We start from the raw sequence: 18,132 nt of genomic DNA, 5'->3' as shown, positions 1-18,132 counted from the left end.
TTTTTTTTGGTAGGAGGAGGAGGAGATTGAGCCCATGCTACAGTTAGCCTAGCTTAGCACATAGAATGTAAACGGGGGAAACAACTAGTCTTGTTTTAGCTGTAAAGAATGAAGCTGCGAAATGTAATTAACTGTAAAACTAAGTCCAGTGTTGTAAGAAAAGAAGCTGCATCCGTGTCATTATGAGGTATCGAGTCACTGTGATGTCATAAACTTTCCATTTACGTGCTAACGATGGGCAGAGCTGAGCTAGCTGTTTCCACCCGTTTTGTGCTAAGCTAAGCTTTTGAACAGACGTGAGGGGGAGCATCAGTCTGAATACTTTTTTTTTTTTTTTAAAGTGTGTTTCCTGAAGCAGCTACAGTCCGCACGGTGTTGACTCAGTTCACACAGTGTGTGTGTGTGTGAGGAATGTAGGTGTGCCACTCAACATCAGGATAATGACAGAAAACAATCTCCGGAGGTACAGCGGCAACTATTATAGTGGTAAAACATTCCTTTTTGAAGACTTCAACCCCCCCCCCCACAAAAAAAAAAAAAAAATACTAAGAACAGTGTAGTTGATTATACAATTTGGGTCAAACAGCATTTGCGAATTCTTATTTTTGCTTCCTGGATTAGTTTAGTTTAGTTAGGCAGACGGATGGGACTCTGACGCCCCCCCACCCCCTCCAGGTAATAGGACACACCAGGAGAAAGTAAAAAGGAGTAAAAAGGTCATTTTAATGGAGTTTATAGATCATGTGTTGAATCATCTCACTTCTAACGCAGCAATTTTTGTGCAGATTAAGAAAAAAAAAAATTTAAAAAAAGGCAGAAAAAACCATTTGCTGTAACTTGCTGACAGCTTGTTTGGCCCTTTTTCCTCTTTTTGTGTAATTGCAGGATGAAAATGAACGAACACTGTGATTAATCTCAGGTCTAATATATGAAAACATAAAACCACACAGTGTTATAGTGATGGACAGCTTTCTGAAAACTCTTCTTTCTTTAATAGAAAAAAAAAAATGAAATGTCTCTGCATTACAAGGAGTTTGTCGGGGTTTTGTTTTTTTTTTTAAAATCAAATACAAATGTTTACTTAAAAGTCATTTGCTTCAGTCAGGTGAGAAGCTTCAGTCCAAGAAACCGGTTGAGAGGAAGAGGAGGAGGGAAATAAATAACTGGACTGTTAATGTGTACCATACAGAGACAACAATCATTGCACAATGTTAGTGTTTCGAACGGGAAGGTGGAGGAAGAGAACAGCAGAGAGGAAGAGGAGGGATGAAGTTCTCCGCTTCCTCACTTTAGAAGTTGTGTTGCTGTTTTGTTTTTGTAATTTCTTGACTTGGGAACAAACAATAACACCACAACTGAATAGTCCACTCCTGATGCCACTTTTTCCCGATAGAGAGGGACAACAAGGCCTCTGATTGGTTGAGAGAGCACCAATAACATTGGTTATAGATCAGGTAGGAGGAGTCAGTCAATCGATAGAGCGTCACTCCGCTGTACAGTCAGAGGAAAAGTGATGACGATGACGATGAGGCACTGTGAGGCCAGGTGTCGGCCTTGATTGGGGTTTATTTTTAGAGGTTTAAAAGGGAGCGAGGTGTGTGTTTGTGTGTGTGAAGGGAGGATGGGGTCTATGCATAGATCTCTGTGGTGGGGGCCTTCTTGTAGATGGGCTTCTTCCCCAAGTCATAGCTGCCCTCGTCCTTCTTCTTCATGCGGTAGATGAGGAGGAGGATGAGGAGGACGGCGAACATCAGGCAGACGGCTCCGCCTGCAATCAGAGCTGGAGGAGACGGACAAAAGGAGACGTTAGATGTTGTGAAAGTTTTTCTTCCACCTCCAAACTGCGGCCAACTCTTCGGGATGCATACGGACCTGCGAGGACCTCCGTCTTGTTGAGGATGCTGTCGTCACTGGCGTGGGACATGAGGACGTTGGACGGGTAGTCCTCTCTGGTCTCCGCCTCATTCTTCAGGACGGGGATTTCGTTGCCGCTCAGGACGATGTCCATCTCGTTGACAGTCGGTCGCACCGGCTGCTCCACCTCTGGGATCTTGTTGTCGTTCACATCAGGCTGAGGATAACGAGAGGAAGTTAAAGACACCGCACTGCGTTGACACACACAGGACAAAGTAAAAAACCAGAAGAGGTCTCACCTTCAGTGATGGTCTGGACTCTCTGTCTGGGGTCTCAGTTGTTTCTGTGGAAAGAAGCAGATTTGTCATTTCAACTTAGAAAGAACTTAAAAGGAAAAAGAGCTGCATCTAAAGTTGTATCTGCAGAAACCAACCTCCATCTCCAGAGCCAGAAAACTCATCGTACTCGTAGTAATCGTCGTCGTCTTCGTCGTCCGTGAAGCCGAAGTCGGAGCCGCTGTCTCCCGATGCCTCCAGGTTGTCCCTGTGTGTCAACATGGCGACTGTCTGTGTGGTTTTCATGGGCATCCACGTCTCCGTCTCCCTGACCTGCTGGGACATCAGAGAAAAGAGCAGGGGTGGTCAGGTCATGAGCTGAAGGCAAACTAACGCTGAGGCTGATGGGAAAGCCACAGGACAAAACCATCGAGATGTCAGAGTCAGACAAACAAACCGACAAAAAAGTACACAATCAACCATCAACGAATCCATCCATCAAGATATTTAATGAAACAAAAGAAAGAAAGAAAGCTGCTAAGATTCATCCTCAGGAAACAACAAATATCTGCAAATGCATTCATGTTAATCCACGGTGGGGGGGGGGGGGGGGGGGGGGGGGCGACTGTTCAATCACCACATTACAGCAGATTTTAGTAACCACATCACACCGACTGAGCCGACTTCTCCTAACCACCGGTCTGTGGTTGGTAGGAGAGATCTGATCCAGAAGCAGAAAAACAGTCATTACCAGCAGCGTGGTGGTTACCTGTCCTGACCTGAAGTAAACCTGCACATTAAAGACTGAGCAGAACCGCCTCCGTCCTCCCAGCCAGAAAGAAAATGAATCATTTAGATTCATTTGTTTCTGCAGCATCACCCACAACCACAGCTTCAAGTCAGGCCCCAAGGCTCTGCTCAGGTTTATCTGAATGTGTCAGACAGACAGACAGTATCTCTGCGTCCTGATGCCACACACAGACACGTAAACAGAGGTTTGGGAAAGAAAAGCGTCTATTAGGTGGCGACAGCCGACGTGGAGTTTGTCTCCACCATGACAGAGCTGGATAAGTGACCGTTAGGAAGAAATACTAAACTTATAACTCATGATGATCACTTTCATTATCAGGTAACTGTTTAGTCTATAAGTGATGTGCTCACTACAAAAGATACAAGAGAAATCCTAAAACTGTTTTTAATCGATGCAGCTGTTCCATAGCATCAAGTTACCGTCATCAGTTTTCAATTAATTCACCGACGAACTTTCATGAATAATTAAAAAAAAAAAAAAAAAATCAATAAAAAATAAAATTAAAAACAAAAAACAACTTTGTGATGGTGTTTGTTTTCCAACATTTTAGATGAACCCATCAGTGATGCTGATGAACTTTAAAGAGGACTTGCCCCACAGCTTCTCCACTCACTGTCGCTCTAATCACTATGAAGCTCAACACAATGAAAGCACATCCACCTCCTTTAATCACATTAACACACTTAATTTCATTGACCATTTGCTCAGTAAGCAGCATAAATGGGATTAAGACTAACACACACCCCCCCATCAGCCTAATTATCATTACAACACACAACATACATACGATTAATCGGCATTAGGCCTAAACTCAGAGGCAGCTGACATAGGAGGTGAGAGCTCAGTCAAAACTATCGTCCACATAGACGGCTTTCATAGAAACAGTAAGAGACCCAGAAGATGCACCGGCAGGTTGTTGAAAACATCTTAATGGTTCAAAATCTTGTATTTTTTCACCATCACAGTTGAATAAAATAAGATAACTGGAGGGCAAATATGGACGTGTCTCTTAACAATAATCAACACGAGCACCCATTCTTAGAAATTCCCAGCAGCCTTGATGCCTTTCCTCGCTCGGATCTTGTGAAAGAACTGAGTCACTTCAGGGGAAAAGAACTCTTCTTCTTCTTTTGTGAAAGTATCCGTTTGCTGAGAAGCAAAAGCAAAAATCTGACCGCAATCGCCTGGGCGTCCCACAACATCCTCATTTACTGTCCCCGACACAAACACACAGAGCTGTGTTGACATCATGAGTTCTCCTCATAATTACTTCCATCTGAGACGTGCAAGGCGGGGGGGGGGCGAGGGAGGGGTCTTGGTCTTCATTTTTAAGGGTTAACTGCTGGTAAAGCTGGCTGGGGCCTCCCACTATTATGTGTGTGTTGAAGTGCTTGGCATAGTAACAGTGTGTCTGTGTGTGTTTGAAAGTAATCCTCTCTGCCTTTAGCAGTTTATATGAGTTGGAGGGTGGAGGTGGGAGGTGTCAGCCTTTGTGACGGCACTGGAGCTTCATTTTGGGGGGGGGGGGGGGGGGGGGGGGGGGGTGTGTGTGTGACCATTTTCTTCCTGATGAGGACTCCTGTGTGCGTCTTACTCTCGATTTGTTTTAGACGTATTCTACCCATAATCCTTCTCTTCAGTTTTTTTTCCCACTGATTCAAAAAACTGATTGGTTTTCAATCCTCTGGTACAGTAACCCCCCCCCCCCCATGAGCCATTCATGTTCTCATGGACTTTAAACTCACTCATTAATTACAAATGCCACAAAAAAAAAAAAAAAAAAAAAAAAAAAAACTGCCTAACTTTTATTTTTCATGTCCTAGTGTCAGTCCAGTGTCCATTTCACAGACAAATATGGGGATGTTTCTTTTGATGAAACCAAATTTTCATTTCTTCAAAATTAGTTATTGGAGAAGGACTCCTGGTTGTGGATCATGTCTCCATTACGTCCTCATTTAAACCCACAGAGGTGCTGGGACCCTGTCTGTGTGTGTCTGTGTGTGCGTACTTGCAGGTCTTTGTGCGTGCGTGTCTAATCCCGCAGCAGTAAAATGGTGACTGCCAGCTCTTCATTTCCTCGCTACTGTTCAGATGAAAGGCGGCTGCTGCTGGGGCGGGCTGGAACAAGCCCGCTGAGTCACATTATAGGAATCCCACTCGCTCAGTACAATGATGTGGATTCATCAGAATCTGGTCTCGAGCCGACGTGAGTCACTTAACCATCTTTCTTTTTTCCCGTAATGCTAATGTCCCCCCCGCCAGAGGCTTCAGTTCTGCTCCGTTGGACTGAGACCAACAGGTTGAAAACTCATTTACTTAAACATCAGACTTTACTATAAATCATTTTCATTACTGAAATATTACAGTTACATTCATTTTGAGTTAAGACAACTAAACAGCCATTTTTCAAAGCTGCTTGCCTCCATACAGACCGTTCTGTGAATTGGGATGACTCACACTCCCTGCACACCGACTGGGCAGGGAATTACAGATTAAAACAGAATTACACTTCAGAGAGTTCAGATAAAAAACTTCCTGGATAAGAAAACAAACAGGAGCTTCAAAATGAAAAAGAGTGCTGCTTGTGTTTTGTTCAATATCCTGGAGGAGTCGATATGTTCATCCCTGTGTGGGTCCCAGCAAGTCAATAAACTCCTTCCTGTCTGGCTGGCTGATCCCGACCTTTAACCCCCCCCATGATGAAACGTGGATGTACATTTGTATTTCGGGGAGTTAATATAAACGAAACTGGCGACTGAACAGAGTGAGGCGTGTCCCAACAGGCTGAGACAGAGGAGGAGACTTCTGCTGGTGTTAAGTATCGATGGCAGCCTCTGATATTACGATCAGGTGTGCGGGGGGATATTTCATCTTTATTATGTTCTCACAGGAAGCAAAGCCAGGGTGAGTTCCAGTCAGTCCACAGAACAACAAGCTCGCTCTGTTCCCGACGCAGGCACGTGTTCAGGAACACCGCATCCTCAACAGAGCAGACCAGGATGAGGCTGGTGTCCAAGCTGCCCATCGCCCTTAAGAGTTACCAAAAATCACTACAGAAAGGAGACGTTACTGTACAAACAAAAAGGAAAGAATGTGCTCACTCTGCAAAGACAGCCAAAGAGAAAGAAGAGAAGTGTGTGAACTTTGGTTGCGTAAACAGGACAACTAGAAAATCTGCTCCTCAATGAGGATTTTACAGAGAGACAGTTTTAATGAAAGTGAAGATTTGACTACTTCCTTGTATTATGAACAACAAAAAAAAGATGTTTGTCATCTGCACCATAGTCAGGAATCCATTAATTGTATGTGCAATCAAACATTATCATTAATCTCCCATCCCAAAGGAAAAATATTCATTTTGCAGACTTAATGGAATGAGACTCTGGCTGCATTGGGAGCATTGTGGTCCGCAGTCAAGCCCAACATCCTGGAAAACTGAAGACTTAATGACAGCGATAAATACTTCATGTACAGTAAATGCATGAGAGAAAATAATGGTGATTGATGCTAAAAGCTCGTGATTATTGTGTCTGACATTAACTGGTTTCAGCTGAAACCCAAAGTGTGTTGGATCAGGAGACTTTCAAATATTGTGTCTCGAAAAAAAAAAAAAAATAAATAAATCACTACCAAAGTCACTAAACAGCGTTTAGTCCTCCATCAGTGGTTGGTGTTTCCTGTCTGTTGGGGTGAATGTGGGCTGCAGCCAAAGAAGCAGAGGAACGTCATGCACAGCATGTTCGACATTTAATCTAATATTAAGCCACAACAGTGGATCCACCCCATTAAGTTTCCAGAGCCCAAAGGAGCCAGTCTGGAAAAATAATAGTTTTTTTTTCAACAAGTGAAGAACAAACTGTATTTCCATTTATTTCAACATCACTTACTGACGACTGCTCTCAGAAGATGTCCAAACTGTTCAGATAAGTTTTTATCTGGGGCCACAGAGCCCCGGGGCATCACGGCCAAACAAAGCTGGTCTTTGTTTAACCAAACTCTTTATTGTGGAGCTCATTTTGCCACGTGATGTTAATAACTACAGAGGAAGGAATAAAAATTAACTGCAAAAAAAAAACAAAACAAAACACAATGGCCGGAGGCTTCACTATGAAAATAGTGAAGTCCAAAAAAAAAAATAAATAAATAAAAATAAAAATAAACCCCAACCCTCAAAAAAGAAGCTGGAAACTGACATTTGGCACCAACATAATTAACCGGTAACTTTTATATGACGGGACTAAATATACGATGGGAAATTTTCACAATAGAAAAGCAGGAACCAGCAAAGGGCTGGGGAAATCACAACGATGATTGATGATTGTAACTGAAGTCACTAATGTAGTTTTGTTTTGTGTTTTGCTCCACTTGTCTCCATTTGGACTTTGTCATGTATGGTCAGATTTATGAAAGCGTCTCTGCAGCTGTTAAAAGCTGAAATGTTCACACCTCTAACAAGGCTCTGTCCCGTCTCAGCATGGAGGTCCCGAACTTTCCAGTTCCCCAATTCTCCACATTCCCTGAAAGGCAGTCTGTCAAGACACCCGCCACCCGGCCTTTGGCTCTGTCCCTTCTATTGACACCGAACAATGCCGATGGACGCCTCAAGAGCATATCAATGACCAAGGTAACTGGGGATAAGCCTCCAGCAGCCTCCCTTCATTAAACTGGGGAAACAATCCCTCCATCTGCCGGCACAGAGAGAGGCATCTGTTCCATTCACACAGCGGCGTGGAGGTGGTGCGGGGTTTGAAAGGACAGAAAAGAAACACCAGCACGCAGGAATGTGCTTCCTTATTCTTTCTGATGTCCAACGTCTCTTGACCTTTCTCAACAGAAGACAATTATCGTTGTTTTCCGACCTCTGGTGTGATGTTCTGACGCCTTCAGGTCCGAGATCGCTACAGGAGCCAAAATAAACCATGAGAGCTATCTAGACCGAGATAGCGTTCCCTTCTTCCCCCAATTTCCCCATCCTGTTTTGCAACCACCCCCAACCCACCCCCCTCCCTCACTGCTGGGTAATACTTGAAGCAGCAGGATTTGCACTGTGTATTGTGTTGCCTGATCTGCTTGTAAGATGCACTTCTGACCTTGTGACGCAACTCTTCCAAAAGAGGACACACACACCTTGAGTTTATGGATTCAAAGGGCTTCATGGGGTGTGATCTAAAACCAGATCATTGCTTGATTAAAATCATAAAGTTGATCCCCTGTGGGCTTCGTTTGTCCTTTATCACAGTGCTGCATGCTGAACACACACGCACATGCGCGCCTTTTGCTCTAACAGGCGGGCTCTAGATTCCTTCTACCTATGCCCTGTCTATCTATAGCCCAGTTTCCACCTACCTGCCCCATGTGAGACTTTAAAGCAACATGACACGTAAAGAGAAGCCATACGGCAGCACAAATGGAGGACGGGCTGTTAAACTTGCCTGTTCATTTCTGAATCTAAGTAATAAAATGTTCTTTAGAGTTGAACTCTCTTCTCTCAGTTGTGTACTGCTGGGTGCAGATTTATAGTATATCAGCTGCTCACAAAGCTGTTTGGCTCAAGGTCCAAAAAAAAAAAAAAAAAAAAAAAAAAAAAAAAAAAAGTGTCACCATTACAGAATTTGTTCAGTAAATTGGGGTGCTAAAAGAAAATGTAAATAAAACCTCCTGGCCCATGTGGACCCAGTGGCTCCTCAAACTGCTTGAAAGTTCAGATAAAGATCACTGCAGCTGAGAATCAGGGTGGTTTGTCATCGAGACACCCGAGCTACATGACGAGTCCAGAGCTGTACTTTTCTTTATCACAAAAGACAAATATCACACAGCAAAGTGAGTAATGTTGTCGAATTTAACTTTCACAATGACCGGGGCCACTCGCCTTCTATTTGACTGTTCATTTCCTGCCATTGTGAGATAAGACAGAGGCTGTTCAAACCAGCCAGCTGTGCAGCAGACAGCGTTTATTCAGCCTCCAGTGATAAGCCTAATTGAGTTCTGATGAGCACCACCTATGAGAACGTCCCCAGGCTTATCGTGTATTGGTCACGCCCTCCCGCCAATGAAGCAGTCCGGCCACGCCGAACTGAACGATCCCCCCTTCATGGATAAATAAGCCGAACACCTGTGGCGAGTGGAACGTGCGCAGAAGCCATGTCTCTCTTAACGCCTTCCCTGCTCGTCCAAACTCTTTGATGTCACTCCCCGTGGCAAGCATATCGCTGCCTTGGATCAAAGAGATTACAGCCCAATAGACTAAATGTGAGCGGCTGAGGAGCGATTATCAGCCGGGGCATCGGCTTCGGACCTTAAATGGCAGGAAATAAGAAAAGGGCAGGAAAACAGGAAATATCAGTCTCACACAAATCAACTTCTGTTTAATATAACCCTGAAAAAGCTGCCATATAAAACCACCCCAGTAAACAACTGACCTATTTATACTTTTAAGTTCAAGAATGTCCATTCATTAACAGTGAATGACAACTCACAATAAACCCCATTCATCTCTAACAAGAAATACTTAGGTTGACTCTTCATCCCATATGGCTGTGACTGCAATTACCTGTAAACAACCTTCATTTTACCTTCTTTAAAAAAGATAAAGGGCCTTTAACTACATTACACGCTATGAGTGGGACTTGTGGTGGTTATCTATACCTCAGGTTGATTAAAGTGTTCCTGACATGTGTTAACAAAATGTGAATGTTTGATCACGCTGTATTGAGTCTGTTTGTTGTTAATGTTCAACTTTGTTCAGCAGATATTAAAGCATGAGCTGGCTCACAGTTTGATCAACCAGTATCAAGTACAAAGCTTTATTTTAAGAGAAGGACAACCCCATGAACTACTTTGGAGTATTAGAAGTCATCTCCCTTTTTCGCAGTGTAAATATGAAGTTGGATGTCCAGGCTGGTCATTTATGCTAAGATGACTGTCTGTAGCAGCATGAGGCTGACATCAACCTTCTCACGTAGCTCTCCCAAAGCCTCCACAAAATGGGGAGCTGCTCCTTTTGTGTGAATGTGCTTTAGCTGAGCTTCAAACACCGAGGAATGTGCCCCTCCACAAAGAAGCCAAGACCACGTCCACACAATCAGCAACAACATTCCTGCAGGATGCAATTAAAGGTTTGGGCCAAGCCACCAAGATCTGCTGTTGTGGTCCTTTCGAGGTTCAGGGTATGAATCCAGGCTGCACTGATCGTCAAAAATACCAGCAGGAAAACCATACATCATCTTTAGGATTTTTCCTTTACTGTTGGGAAGGCAGTAATGCAAAAGAAAATACCAACATCACATGCTTCTTTCTTTGACTTCAGCAAATCATTCCAGAGATGCTTTTTGCTTCAGTTAATCCACCCTCAAGGAAAATGTCATCTCCATCAGTTCATGACTGAAGTTAACGTGGTACAGACACACATAGAAAAGGCCCAACACCACCACAAGTTAATCACAGCTGAATTATATGGATTTTAAATGGACACGGCTGTCTCTGTTGTTGACAGTGGGTTCAGAGGCTGTGGAGCCCCTGGTGGTCCAGTGTAGAGAGGCAGACCTCACACACTGATACACACAAAGTGACAAATTAAAAAAAAACATACACACAAGATCCACATCAAAGATGTACTGTATTATTGAGACACCCTTGTCAGGAAGGATGCCTGAATGGGGGAAGCACTGAAATGCCACCCAGAGTCCCTCCATTATGGCTGGTGACTGTGCATTTCTGCTGGTGTGTGCATCATGTCAGAGCTGCATTTTCCACCGAACCCAGCCAGCCTTAGCATGAAAAGAAGGACAGAAAAAAAAAACTGAACAAGTCAAAAACTAATGGTTCCTCAGTGGGTACAAGCATCCTATCACACACCAAAAGTCACAAAACATGCAGAGCCCCGCCGTGGGGTGCAGCAGTTTGATTATTAGATTTCATGCTCCCCCCTACAGTTTTCTTAGGGGGGGAGTGTTGGTGCTGAAAGCTGCTAAAAGTCTGGCTGCAGGCCTGAAATAGCCATTTTTCAGAATACAACAGTGTGTCGTGGAGCAGATATCAAAGGGCCACCCTCCAGGCTCGGCGATACATTTCCCAATGGAAACACGGCGAGGCTCATATGTCTCAGTTCTGCCATCGCCCTCTGGGTGGGGGGGCAGGGGGCAACAGTGGAGAAGCCAATGTGTTCGTTTCTCTGGCTATTGAGGCAAACAATAAGATCCACATATTTGGTTAAGAAGATTTTTTTTTATAAAAGTGTGTTGTAATGCTGTAATGAGGAAACAGACACTCATCACCAGATCTGAAGGAAACTATTTTCTGTGTGATATTAGCAAAAATCTAAATTTTTCTTTGGAATCTGAAACTTAAAACCTGCAGATGTCTTGAGTGCTGAAATATAACTGATCCAAGATAAAAAAAATAAAAAAAAATAAAGTTGGATTATAGTGATTTAGCCTGAATAGGAGGGGTTTTATGGTTGACTTCTGCCCTGAGCAAATTCATATAGTTCCCGTTACAAGTGCCAGAATATGTAGTGGTTAAAGGGGAGGGAGGGGAGGTGGGGGACGAGGGGAATCAGATTCTCGACCGCTCTCCATCAGAGGCAGGAAGGACAAAAACCTCCTCTCTCTGTGCCAACATTCCACGGCCCAAAGGGATTTTATAGACCAGCGGACAGCAATGCAGGAACCATTATTACATCCTAGTGATACTATTTATCATGCCCCCTCGTTCCCCTCCCTGCTTCCCTGTGTTCTTTTCAACCACACAGGCTTTGAGTGCGCCCCATCATGCAAAAGAGACCCCCCCCCCCCAAAGGGAGAAGGGAGAAAAAAAAAAAAAAACAAAAAAAAAAAAAAAACACACTTTCTTTAAAACCAGCTCATTCTCGTGCAAATGATTGGGGGGCTAAATGCAAAACCAGTGACATTAAAACAAGATATAACAAATGGACTCAGCTCAGAGGCTCCAAAGGCAACAAGCTGAGGTTTTCAGTGGTGCAACTTGGATTAGGTCCAGGGCAGAGGGAATTTCTTTACCCCCTTACCCTGATTAACCACCAAAGTTGTGACCATAAGCACATTTGGTAAATGACGGTGTTGTGACATTGCCCCTTGAAATGAATGGAATGAAAGTATTTACAATTTCCAGCCTCTGCTGTTATTCTAATAGCATTTGACAAGATAAGCAGCTGGTGGGCCACTAAACCAGTCAGGGTGACATCACCGTTTGAGTCACATGGTTCGTGTCCACGCCGTTTCCCAGAGAAGATTCCTCACACTCAATGTACCCTGAATGACAGCCACACAGACAGTAAAAATTTGGATGCTTTAATGGGCAAACACAGATGTGTACTTCCTGTAGGCCATCAGCCCGACTGCTGCTAGCCAAAAGTCTTCCCATTAGTTTGATGTATAAAAACAATAGGCAGGAGGTGTTTGTGTATGATGCAAAGTGAAATACGATTATTTCCTGGAAGTAGAGAAGACCAGTGTTGGTATTGGAGAGAGCTAACAAGCAAGTCATCACCATTTATTCACCAAGCCTGTTTTCACTGTCACATTTTGCTTTTACCAACTCAAACTGGGAAAAAAAAAAAAAAACAAAAAAAAAAAAACAAAAAACAAAAACACCTAATCCATCAAACAGCTTTATATTTACCCTTCACTTTACATGCAAAAATTGTTTGGTTTTCCATCTTTCACCTTCACCCAATACGTTGTCATTGTGGGCTTGTATAACCGTACGTAGTCAAACAGGCAGAAAATGCTGAGGCCAGTGGAAAAAAAAAAGAAACCCATGAAGAACAGGATTTGTTTTTCCTGGGCTATCTCAGACCAACTGATAAATTTACCAGCTGGCTAATGTTCAGCTTATCTCAAGCTAAATCAGAATGTTCAACATGGAAAAAAATAAACGCCAATTTGGGCAGCTAAAGACTGTTAAATGTAGCACTAACTTCCCAGAGTTAGAAAACGATAAGTCTTTTGGCATCCAGTTGATAAGAAAGCCAACACAATCCATTGACAGAAACATTCCAATCTTGCCTGCTGTTTCCCAAAGAACCCCCTAATTCACTTGGAGCATGCACCATTGTCAGGTAGCAGAAACATTGTTATCGATTAGCTGGGAACGCCAAGCCCACATACCAATAATGACCTCAGTGGGTAGAGAAGAAAGGGCTGGAAAGGAGGGAGAGGAAGGTGGAGGGAAGGATTGCCGTAGCTCAGAGGCTAAGTATCTATCAAAGGAAAGTTCATAAAAGAGAAAGAGGAAAGAGGAAGGGAGGCCGCAGAGATCTACACAGGAATAACAATTGATCAAACAAGGACCGAAGAAGCAAAAGCTCAGAAACCCGCAGGATAACTGCTCATTTATGGAGCAAAAATAAAAGTTAGAAAGTGAGCACATGTTTGTGGGAAAGCTGTACATGTGTCCATTTTAGGCTAGAGGACAGCGGTGTCCCTTATGAAAAGGCCCCAGGGCCCTATTGAGATCCCTCCAAGTGTGCAAAATCCCAAAGAGGGCTGGTGAAGGTCACCAAAGGTCACATTCCAGAGGGGAAAATCAAAAAAAAAAAAAAAAAAAAAAAAAAGAAAGGAGAGCGAGGAGAAGAGGATAGGAGGAGACAACAAGATGAAGAGTGAGCAAGCAGAGTGAGCAGGCAGAAGCTCCTCAGCTCTCAGGAATGTAATAGGTTGTAATGCTAAAGTGGATCCGTCCAACAGCATGACATACTAGTGGAGAGAAGGCGGCCTGAAGGCTGCTGAAGCTCGACTGGATTAGTGACCTGAAGCATTGCAGGCTCCGTCATGGGAAATTTCCATACGTCATACAGAAGCATGTGACGGTCAACATTTTAAAGGCCACCATGCATTACCACAGACACGTACTCAAAACAAGAGCACCCAGCGAAGTCAGTTTACTGCTGTTCACCCTTAAACACCACCTGCAACCACCAACTGTGCTAACTGGGAGGGCAGGACAGTTGTTCTTTACCAGCACTCCACTTGTCAGTTTATATCAGTCCATTATTAGTCAAGAGTCTACATTTAAGTTAGTGACTTTTTGATTCCCATTGATCCAAGCAAAGATTTCAATATAAATATTGCTCTGACTGCCACGTTTGATAACCATCGACAACACAACAGAATGCAAAGCAGCAAACAATTGCCTTCTCCTACTACTTTTCAATGAGGCAATGGATGTTTAATCCTGACAGGTTAAAGCAGGCATATACAAATGATGATTAAATCTTCTGATAAGAAAAATACCCAACTTCTAGGGGTTTTTGGCTGTTGTGTGACTGAAGACTTACTTCATCTCACCACACACACACACACACACCATATGACAGCAGGCCCCGGTCATATGTGACATTCTGGTGTTTGAATACCACACAAAACACAAAAACCCAAACTGCCTAAATGAGGCTGGGGCACACCCTGAAAATAATTGCAGCACATAACTCTCAAAAGTCAGGAAATTACACTCGGAAAATCCAATGCCTTGTGAAATAACATTTGTCAGACATCTTTAATTCAGTGACGCTCCTCAGCGCACACATTCTTCTGGCGTGAAGTCAGCCTTTTGCTTTTCACAACACAGCACACACCATTTAACTTATCCCCAAAGTATCAGTGGATCCAAGGGAGGGTCCTAAGTGGGAGTTCCACTGCAAGATATCCAAAATTAAACATTTTAATGATAGCTTTTGCCACAAGAGAGCTAATACTCATCTAAAGGCTTTCCAGGCTTTTAGGAAAGCAGTTGTCAAAACCGTTGCGTCGATGGACAGTATTACTATTATTATCCAGACCACATGCTGCACATAAACAATCAATCCTGATCACCAATTCAGTAATCAATAACGTCTTTTTACATCATATCAAAGTGAATAACTGCTTCAGGCTTTTCCTGAGGGGAAGTAAGAGTGATGGTCATTATCACCGTTTCCTCACATTTTCTGTGGGCTGAGCTGCTTTAGGGGGTCCAGGCTTCACACACAGCAGCCTACAGATGAGCATTTATTAATAGATTTTTCTTTTGTTTGGGGGGGGGGGGGGGGCAGATGTGTGAAAGTGTATGACCACTTTCACTCGTGGAAATAGATGAAAGGAAAAAGCAGCCACAGATTGTCAGTGATTGAAAAGTGACCCCCCCCCCCCCCAAATCTGGGCCCCATACTGGATAATAGCAGCGGGCAGTGTGACCCCCCCATCCAGGGCTAAAACACACACCGGACTCCCACAAACAAATGGAGTCGGTAGCCAACAACACAAAGGCTCCATGGATCACCCAACATTTCATCTTTATACAAATAGTGATTTAATTTGAAGGTGTGTGTGTGTGTGTGTGAAGGGGGGGGGGGGGACAACAGCAAACACCGTTAACAAGTTAGCAGTTAAATCACAGCTAATGTTAGCCTAGCTTAGCCAGCAGAGGGGGGGAGAAGGAAGGGGGGGGGCAAAACAAAACCACAAGTTTCCAACTTAAATTCCTGCTTTTCCTTTGTGTGTGTCAAAGTGTGTCGCGTTTCATTAGAGAAATATAAAATCCACTTACCGACTCTGAGCAGACGGAGGCGGACAGAACCAGCACGAGGCAGCAGAGGGGGATCATGGCTGTCCGCTGAGGGAGCGTTCAAGTTACCGGAGAAACGGAGATTCAAACAAATGGAACCAAACGAGGGAGGCTGCTTCTGTTGTTCCACAGACAGTGATATAGTCCACGGAAACAGCGGAGAGTTGGTCCGTCTTTCTGCGCCTTCGGGCCGGTCGGCTTTGAACTCTCTCTGCGGTGTCTGGTCCACTACACCGGAGCTCCGGAGCCGCCGCTCACTTATAGATGAGGCCCCCAAACTATCGGCCAATCCGCGTCGAGGGGGGCGTGGCGCCTCTTACGTACCTTCCACGGTGTTTACTGTAAATCCGCTCATGGAGTGGCCACGCCCCCTAACGACAGCCGCCTGGAGCGGATTTCAAAATAAAGGCACGCCAGCGGTGTGAAATAGATCAACCTGAAAGTGCTTTGATTTAGTTTTAAGACTGAGCTTCAACTCTATTAGACATCCGACTAGTATTTATTGATTTATCAATTGACATTTATATGAAAAACATCAATCCGTGATGTACATTAATATATGAAGACATCCACGTTTTTTTGTTTGTTGTTGTTGTTGTTTTTACAACATACTTGTCAAAAAACCAGAGGATTTTTTTTTTTTACCTTTTTACTACGATGGAAATTCATTTTAAGCAGGTCAATAATAGCGTGACGAGACAGGACATATATATTTAAAAAAAAAGATTTAAATGCAGTAAAGGTCCAGAGTAAACAAACGTTAAGCTTCAGTTAGGAATAAAAAAATGCAATCCTTTCGGGTTGAGTAATGTTCTTTTCACTTAACAGCGTGTTTTCTCCCTAAAAGGGCAGCTGATTTTTTGTTTTTTTTTTTGACATTCATTTCTGCTGCTTCATGGAAATTACTGGAGTGACGACATCTTCCGGTAAAAACTTCCCCTCTCTGCCTCCTCTCCCTTTCACTCCTCCCCCTCTTGTTGTTCTTCAGGGGCTTTTATCCCACCGGGGTTTTCATTGGAAACTATATTAAGTTTATCAGTTCACCTCTTTTGTTTTCTTCCTCCTGCCTCATCGATGCTGTCACTTTCCCTCGTTTTTTTAGTACATAATCCAAAATCACTTCAGGGTGGAGATATAACTGAGGAGAACCCAAATGTACTCCTAGCTCATCATATTGTTGTTAAATTACTTTCAACTATGCATTATCTTTATCTTTCTCATATACAGAGACCAAAATAGTATTTCATTATTTCATTTGTTAATTGTCATTCATTAATACAATACTTTTTGTTATTAATCTTGTGATCCTTTGGGGTCTTTGATTGTCATCAATACATTCAATATTATTGAAAGTAAATGTAAATCAAAATTATGATCCTCAGAAGGAAAATAAAAGCCACTTTAATGTCTTCCCAGCATAAGCAGCGTGTATAAATCATTGATTTATCTGTGTTATCGGCACGCTGCACGTCAGCTCCGCTGATCTATGGTGTCTGTTTTAATTAAGTTGTCACTGACACATGGTGGGGATTTTCTGCTCCTTCAGATGTTCGAGCTGTCACTTTTCCATTAAACACCAGAGGATGAACTAGCACAAAGAAAACACAAAGTAGATGTAAGATTAGAGATAACAGGAGGTAAAGCAAACGCACACATTGTCTGTTGTGTAGAGTTTTATGTGTATGCGCATGTAGGCAGCTCATGTGTAAATGCCTATTTGTATTTGCTTCACATATTTTCATAACCAGCATCAACACAGTGAAATGCACGTTTAAACAGTTTAACTCGTCACACTGTGTAATTTTCCGTGTTTTTTCTGTGTTGTCTAAATGAGGAAGTTGCAGCTTCCACTTTTTACCTCACCTGGTTGGTCACACCTGTTCCACTCAGGTTGGCAGAAGAGAATGAGGACTTTCCCAAGTGAACCAATTCTTTTATTCTTTAGTTTTTTTTTTTTTTTTAAAGGCAAACGTATCCGCAAGGCAGAAGATTGTTTCCCTTTGACATCAGCGTCCTCATTGCAGCTTGATTTACAGCCGGGTGTGTTCACCTGGACGCATCTTAAAATGATGTGATCTGATATTCTAGGAAGAACAGAGACGTCTGACATATTTATAGTTCTCCACAGAAAGCTGTGGCATGTTTGGCAAGAAGCTCTTCATTTCGTTTGTGCCTCTTTTTTCTCCTTTCTATCTACATTTCAAAGAGAAATCGTTCCCCCTTTTACTCAACTTTATGACTTCTGGAGATGGCATTATGATCTTAAACACCCAGATCACAGATCAGCACTTGCTCCTTGACCTTTTAACCCCGTATGTATCCGAGGGCTCGGTGGATAGCGCTCTGCTGGTCTCATCCTTTGCCATTAGCCCACATTCTCAGATACAGCTTGACAGTCAGATGACAGTTCCATATTTGGACCCACAGAAAGTTTTCCGGTTGTTATTCAACACTGGAGATCGAACCAGACGTGTGGTACTGTATATAGGCCAGAACTGGATCAACAAGAAGCGAAAAAATAATAAAGAAATTGACTTTATATTTAAGCTTATATTGAAACAATGGGCCCTCGATCACAGACAGAAGCAGAAGCAGCATCTCATTTCTTTTATCAGCAGCAGTTTAGATGAC

General features: G+C 43.2%; 1 protein-coding gene across 2 annotated transcripts; it reads right to left on the bottom strand.

Annotated features, from left to right (window-relative positions):
* Positions 1-266: 266 nt before the first annotated feature.
* On the bottom strand, positions 267-15,741 carry sdc4 (syndecan 4). Of its 2 annotated transcripts, none has more exons than XM_029502018.1 (5): positions 15,484-15,741; positions 2,288-2,465; positions 2,154-2,197; positions 1,873-2,071; positions 267-1,780 (listed from the first exon to the last, which is right to left on the bottom strand). In XM_029502018.1, the coding sequence occupies exons 1-5, from the start codon at positions 15,538-15,540 to the stop codon at positions 1,629-1,631; spliced, it is 630 nt and encodes a 209-aa protein (XP_029357878.1). In that variant the 5' UTR covers positions 15,541-15,741; the 3' UTR covers positions 267-1,628. The 2 variants fall into 2 exon arrangements, with proteins under 2 accessions (XP_029357878.1, XP_029357879.1); XM_029502019.1 differs by having other exon boundaries at positions 2,288-2,462.
* Between the last annotated feature and the right edge of the window lie 2,391 nt (positions 15,742-18,132).

The sequence above is a fragment of the Echeneis naucrates genome, chromosome 5, assembly GCF_900963305.1.
Source record: "Echeneis naucrates chromosome 5, fEcheNa1.1, whole genome shotgun sequence".
Lineage (NCBI taxonomy): Eukaryota > Metazoa > Chordata > Actinopteri > Carangiformes > Echeneidae > Echeneis > Echeneis naucrates.
The sequence above is the reverse complement of the archived record's forward strand: the minus strand, read 5'-3'. Positions and strand labels throughout refer to the sequence as shown.

Coding starts and splice junctions, on each gene's coding strand:
- sdc4 (XM_029502018.1), bottom strand. CDS start 15,540: ATGATCCCCCTCTGCTGCCTCGTGCTGGTTCTGTCCGCCTCCGTCTGC. Junction 2,466..15,483: donor CCTCCGTCTGCTCAGAGTCG/GTAAGTGGATTT, acceptor CTGATGTCCCAG/CAGGTCAGGGAGACGGAGAC. Junction 1,781..1,872: donor CAAGACGGAGGTCCTCGCAG/GTCCGTATGCAT, acceptor CGTCTCCTCCAG/CTCTGATTGCAGGCGGAGCC.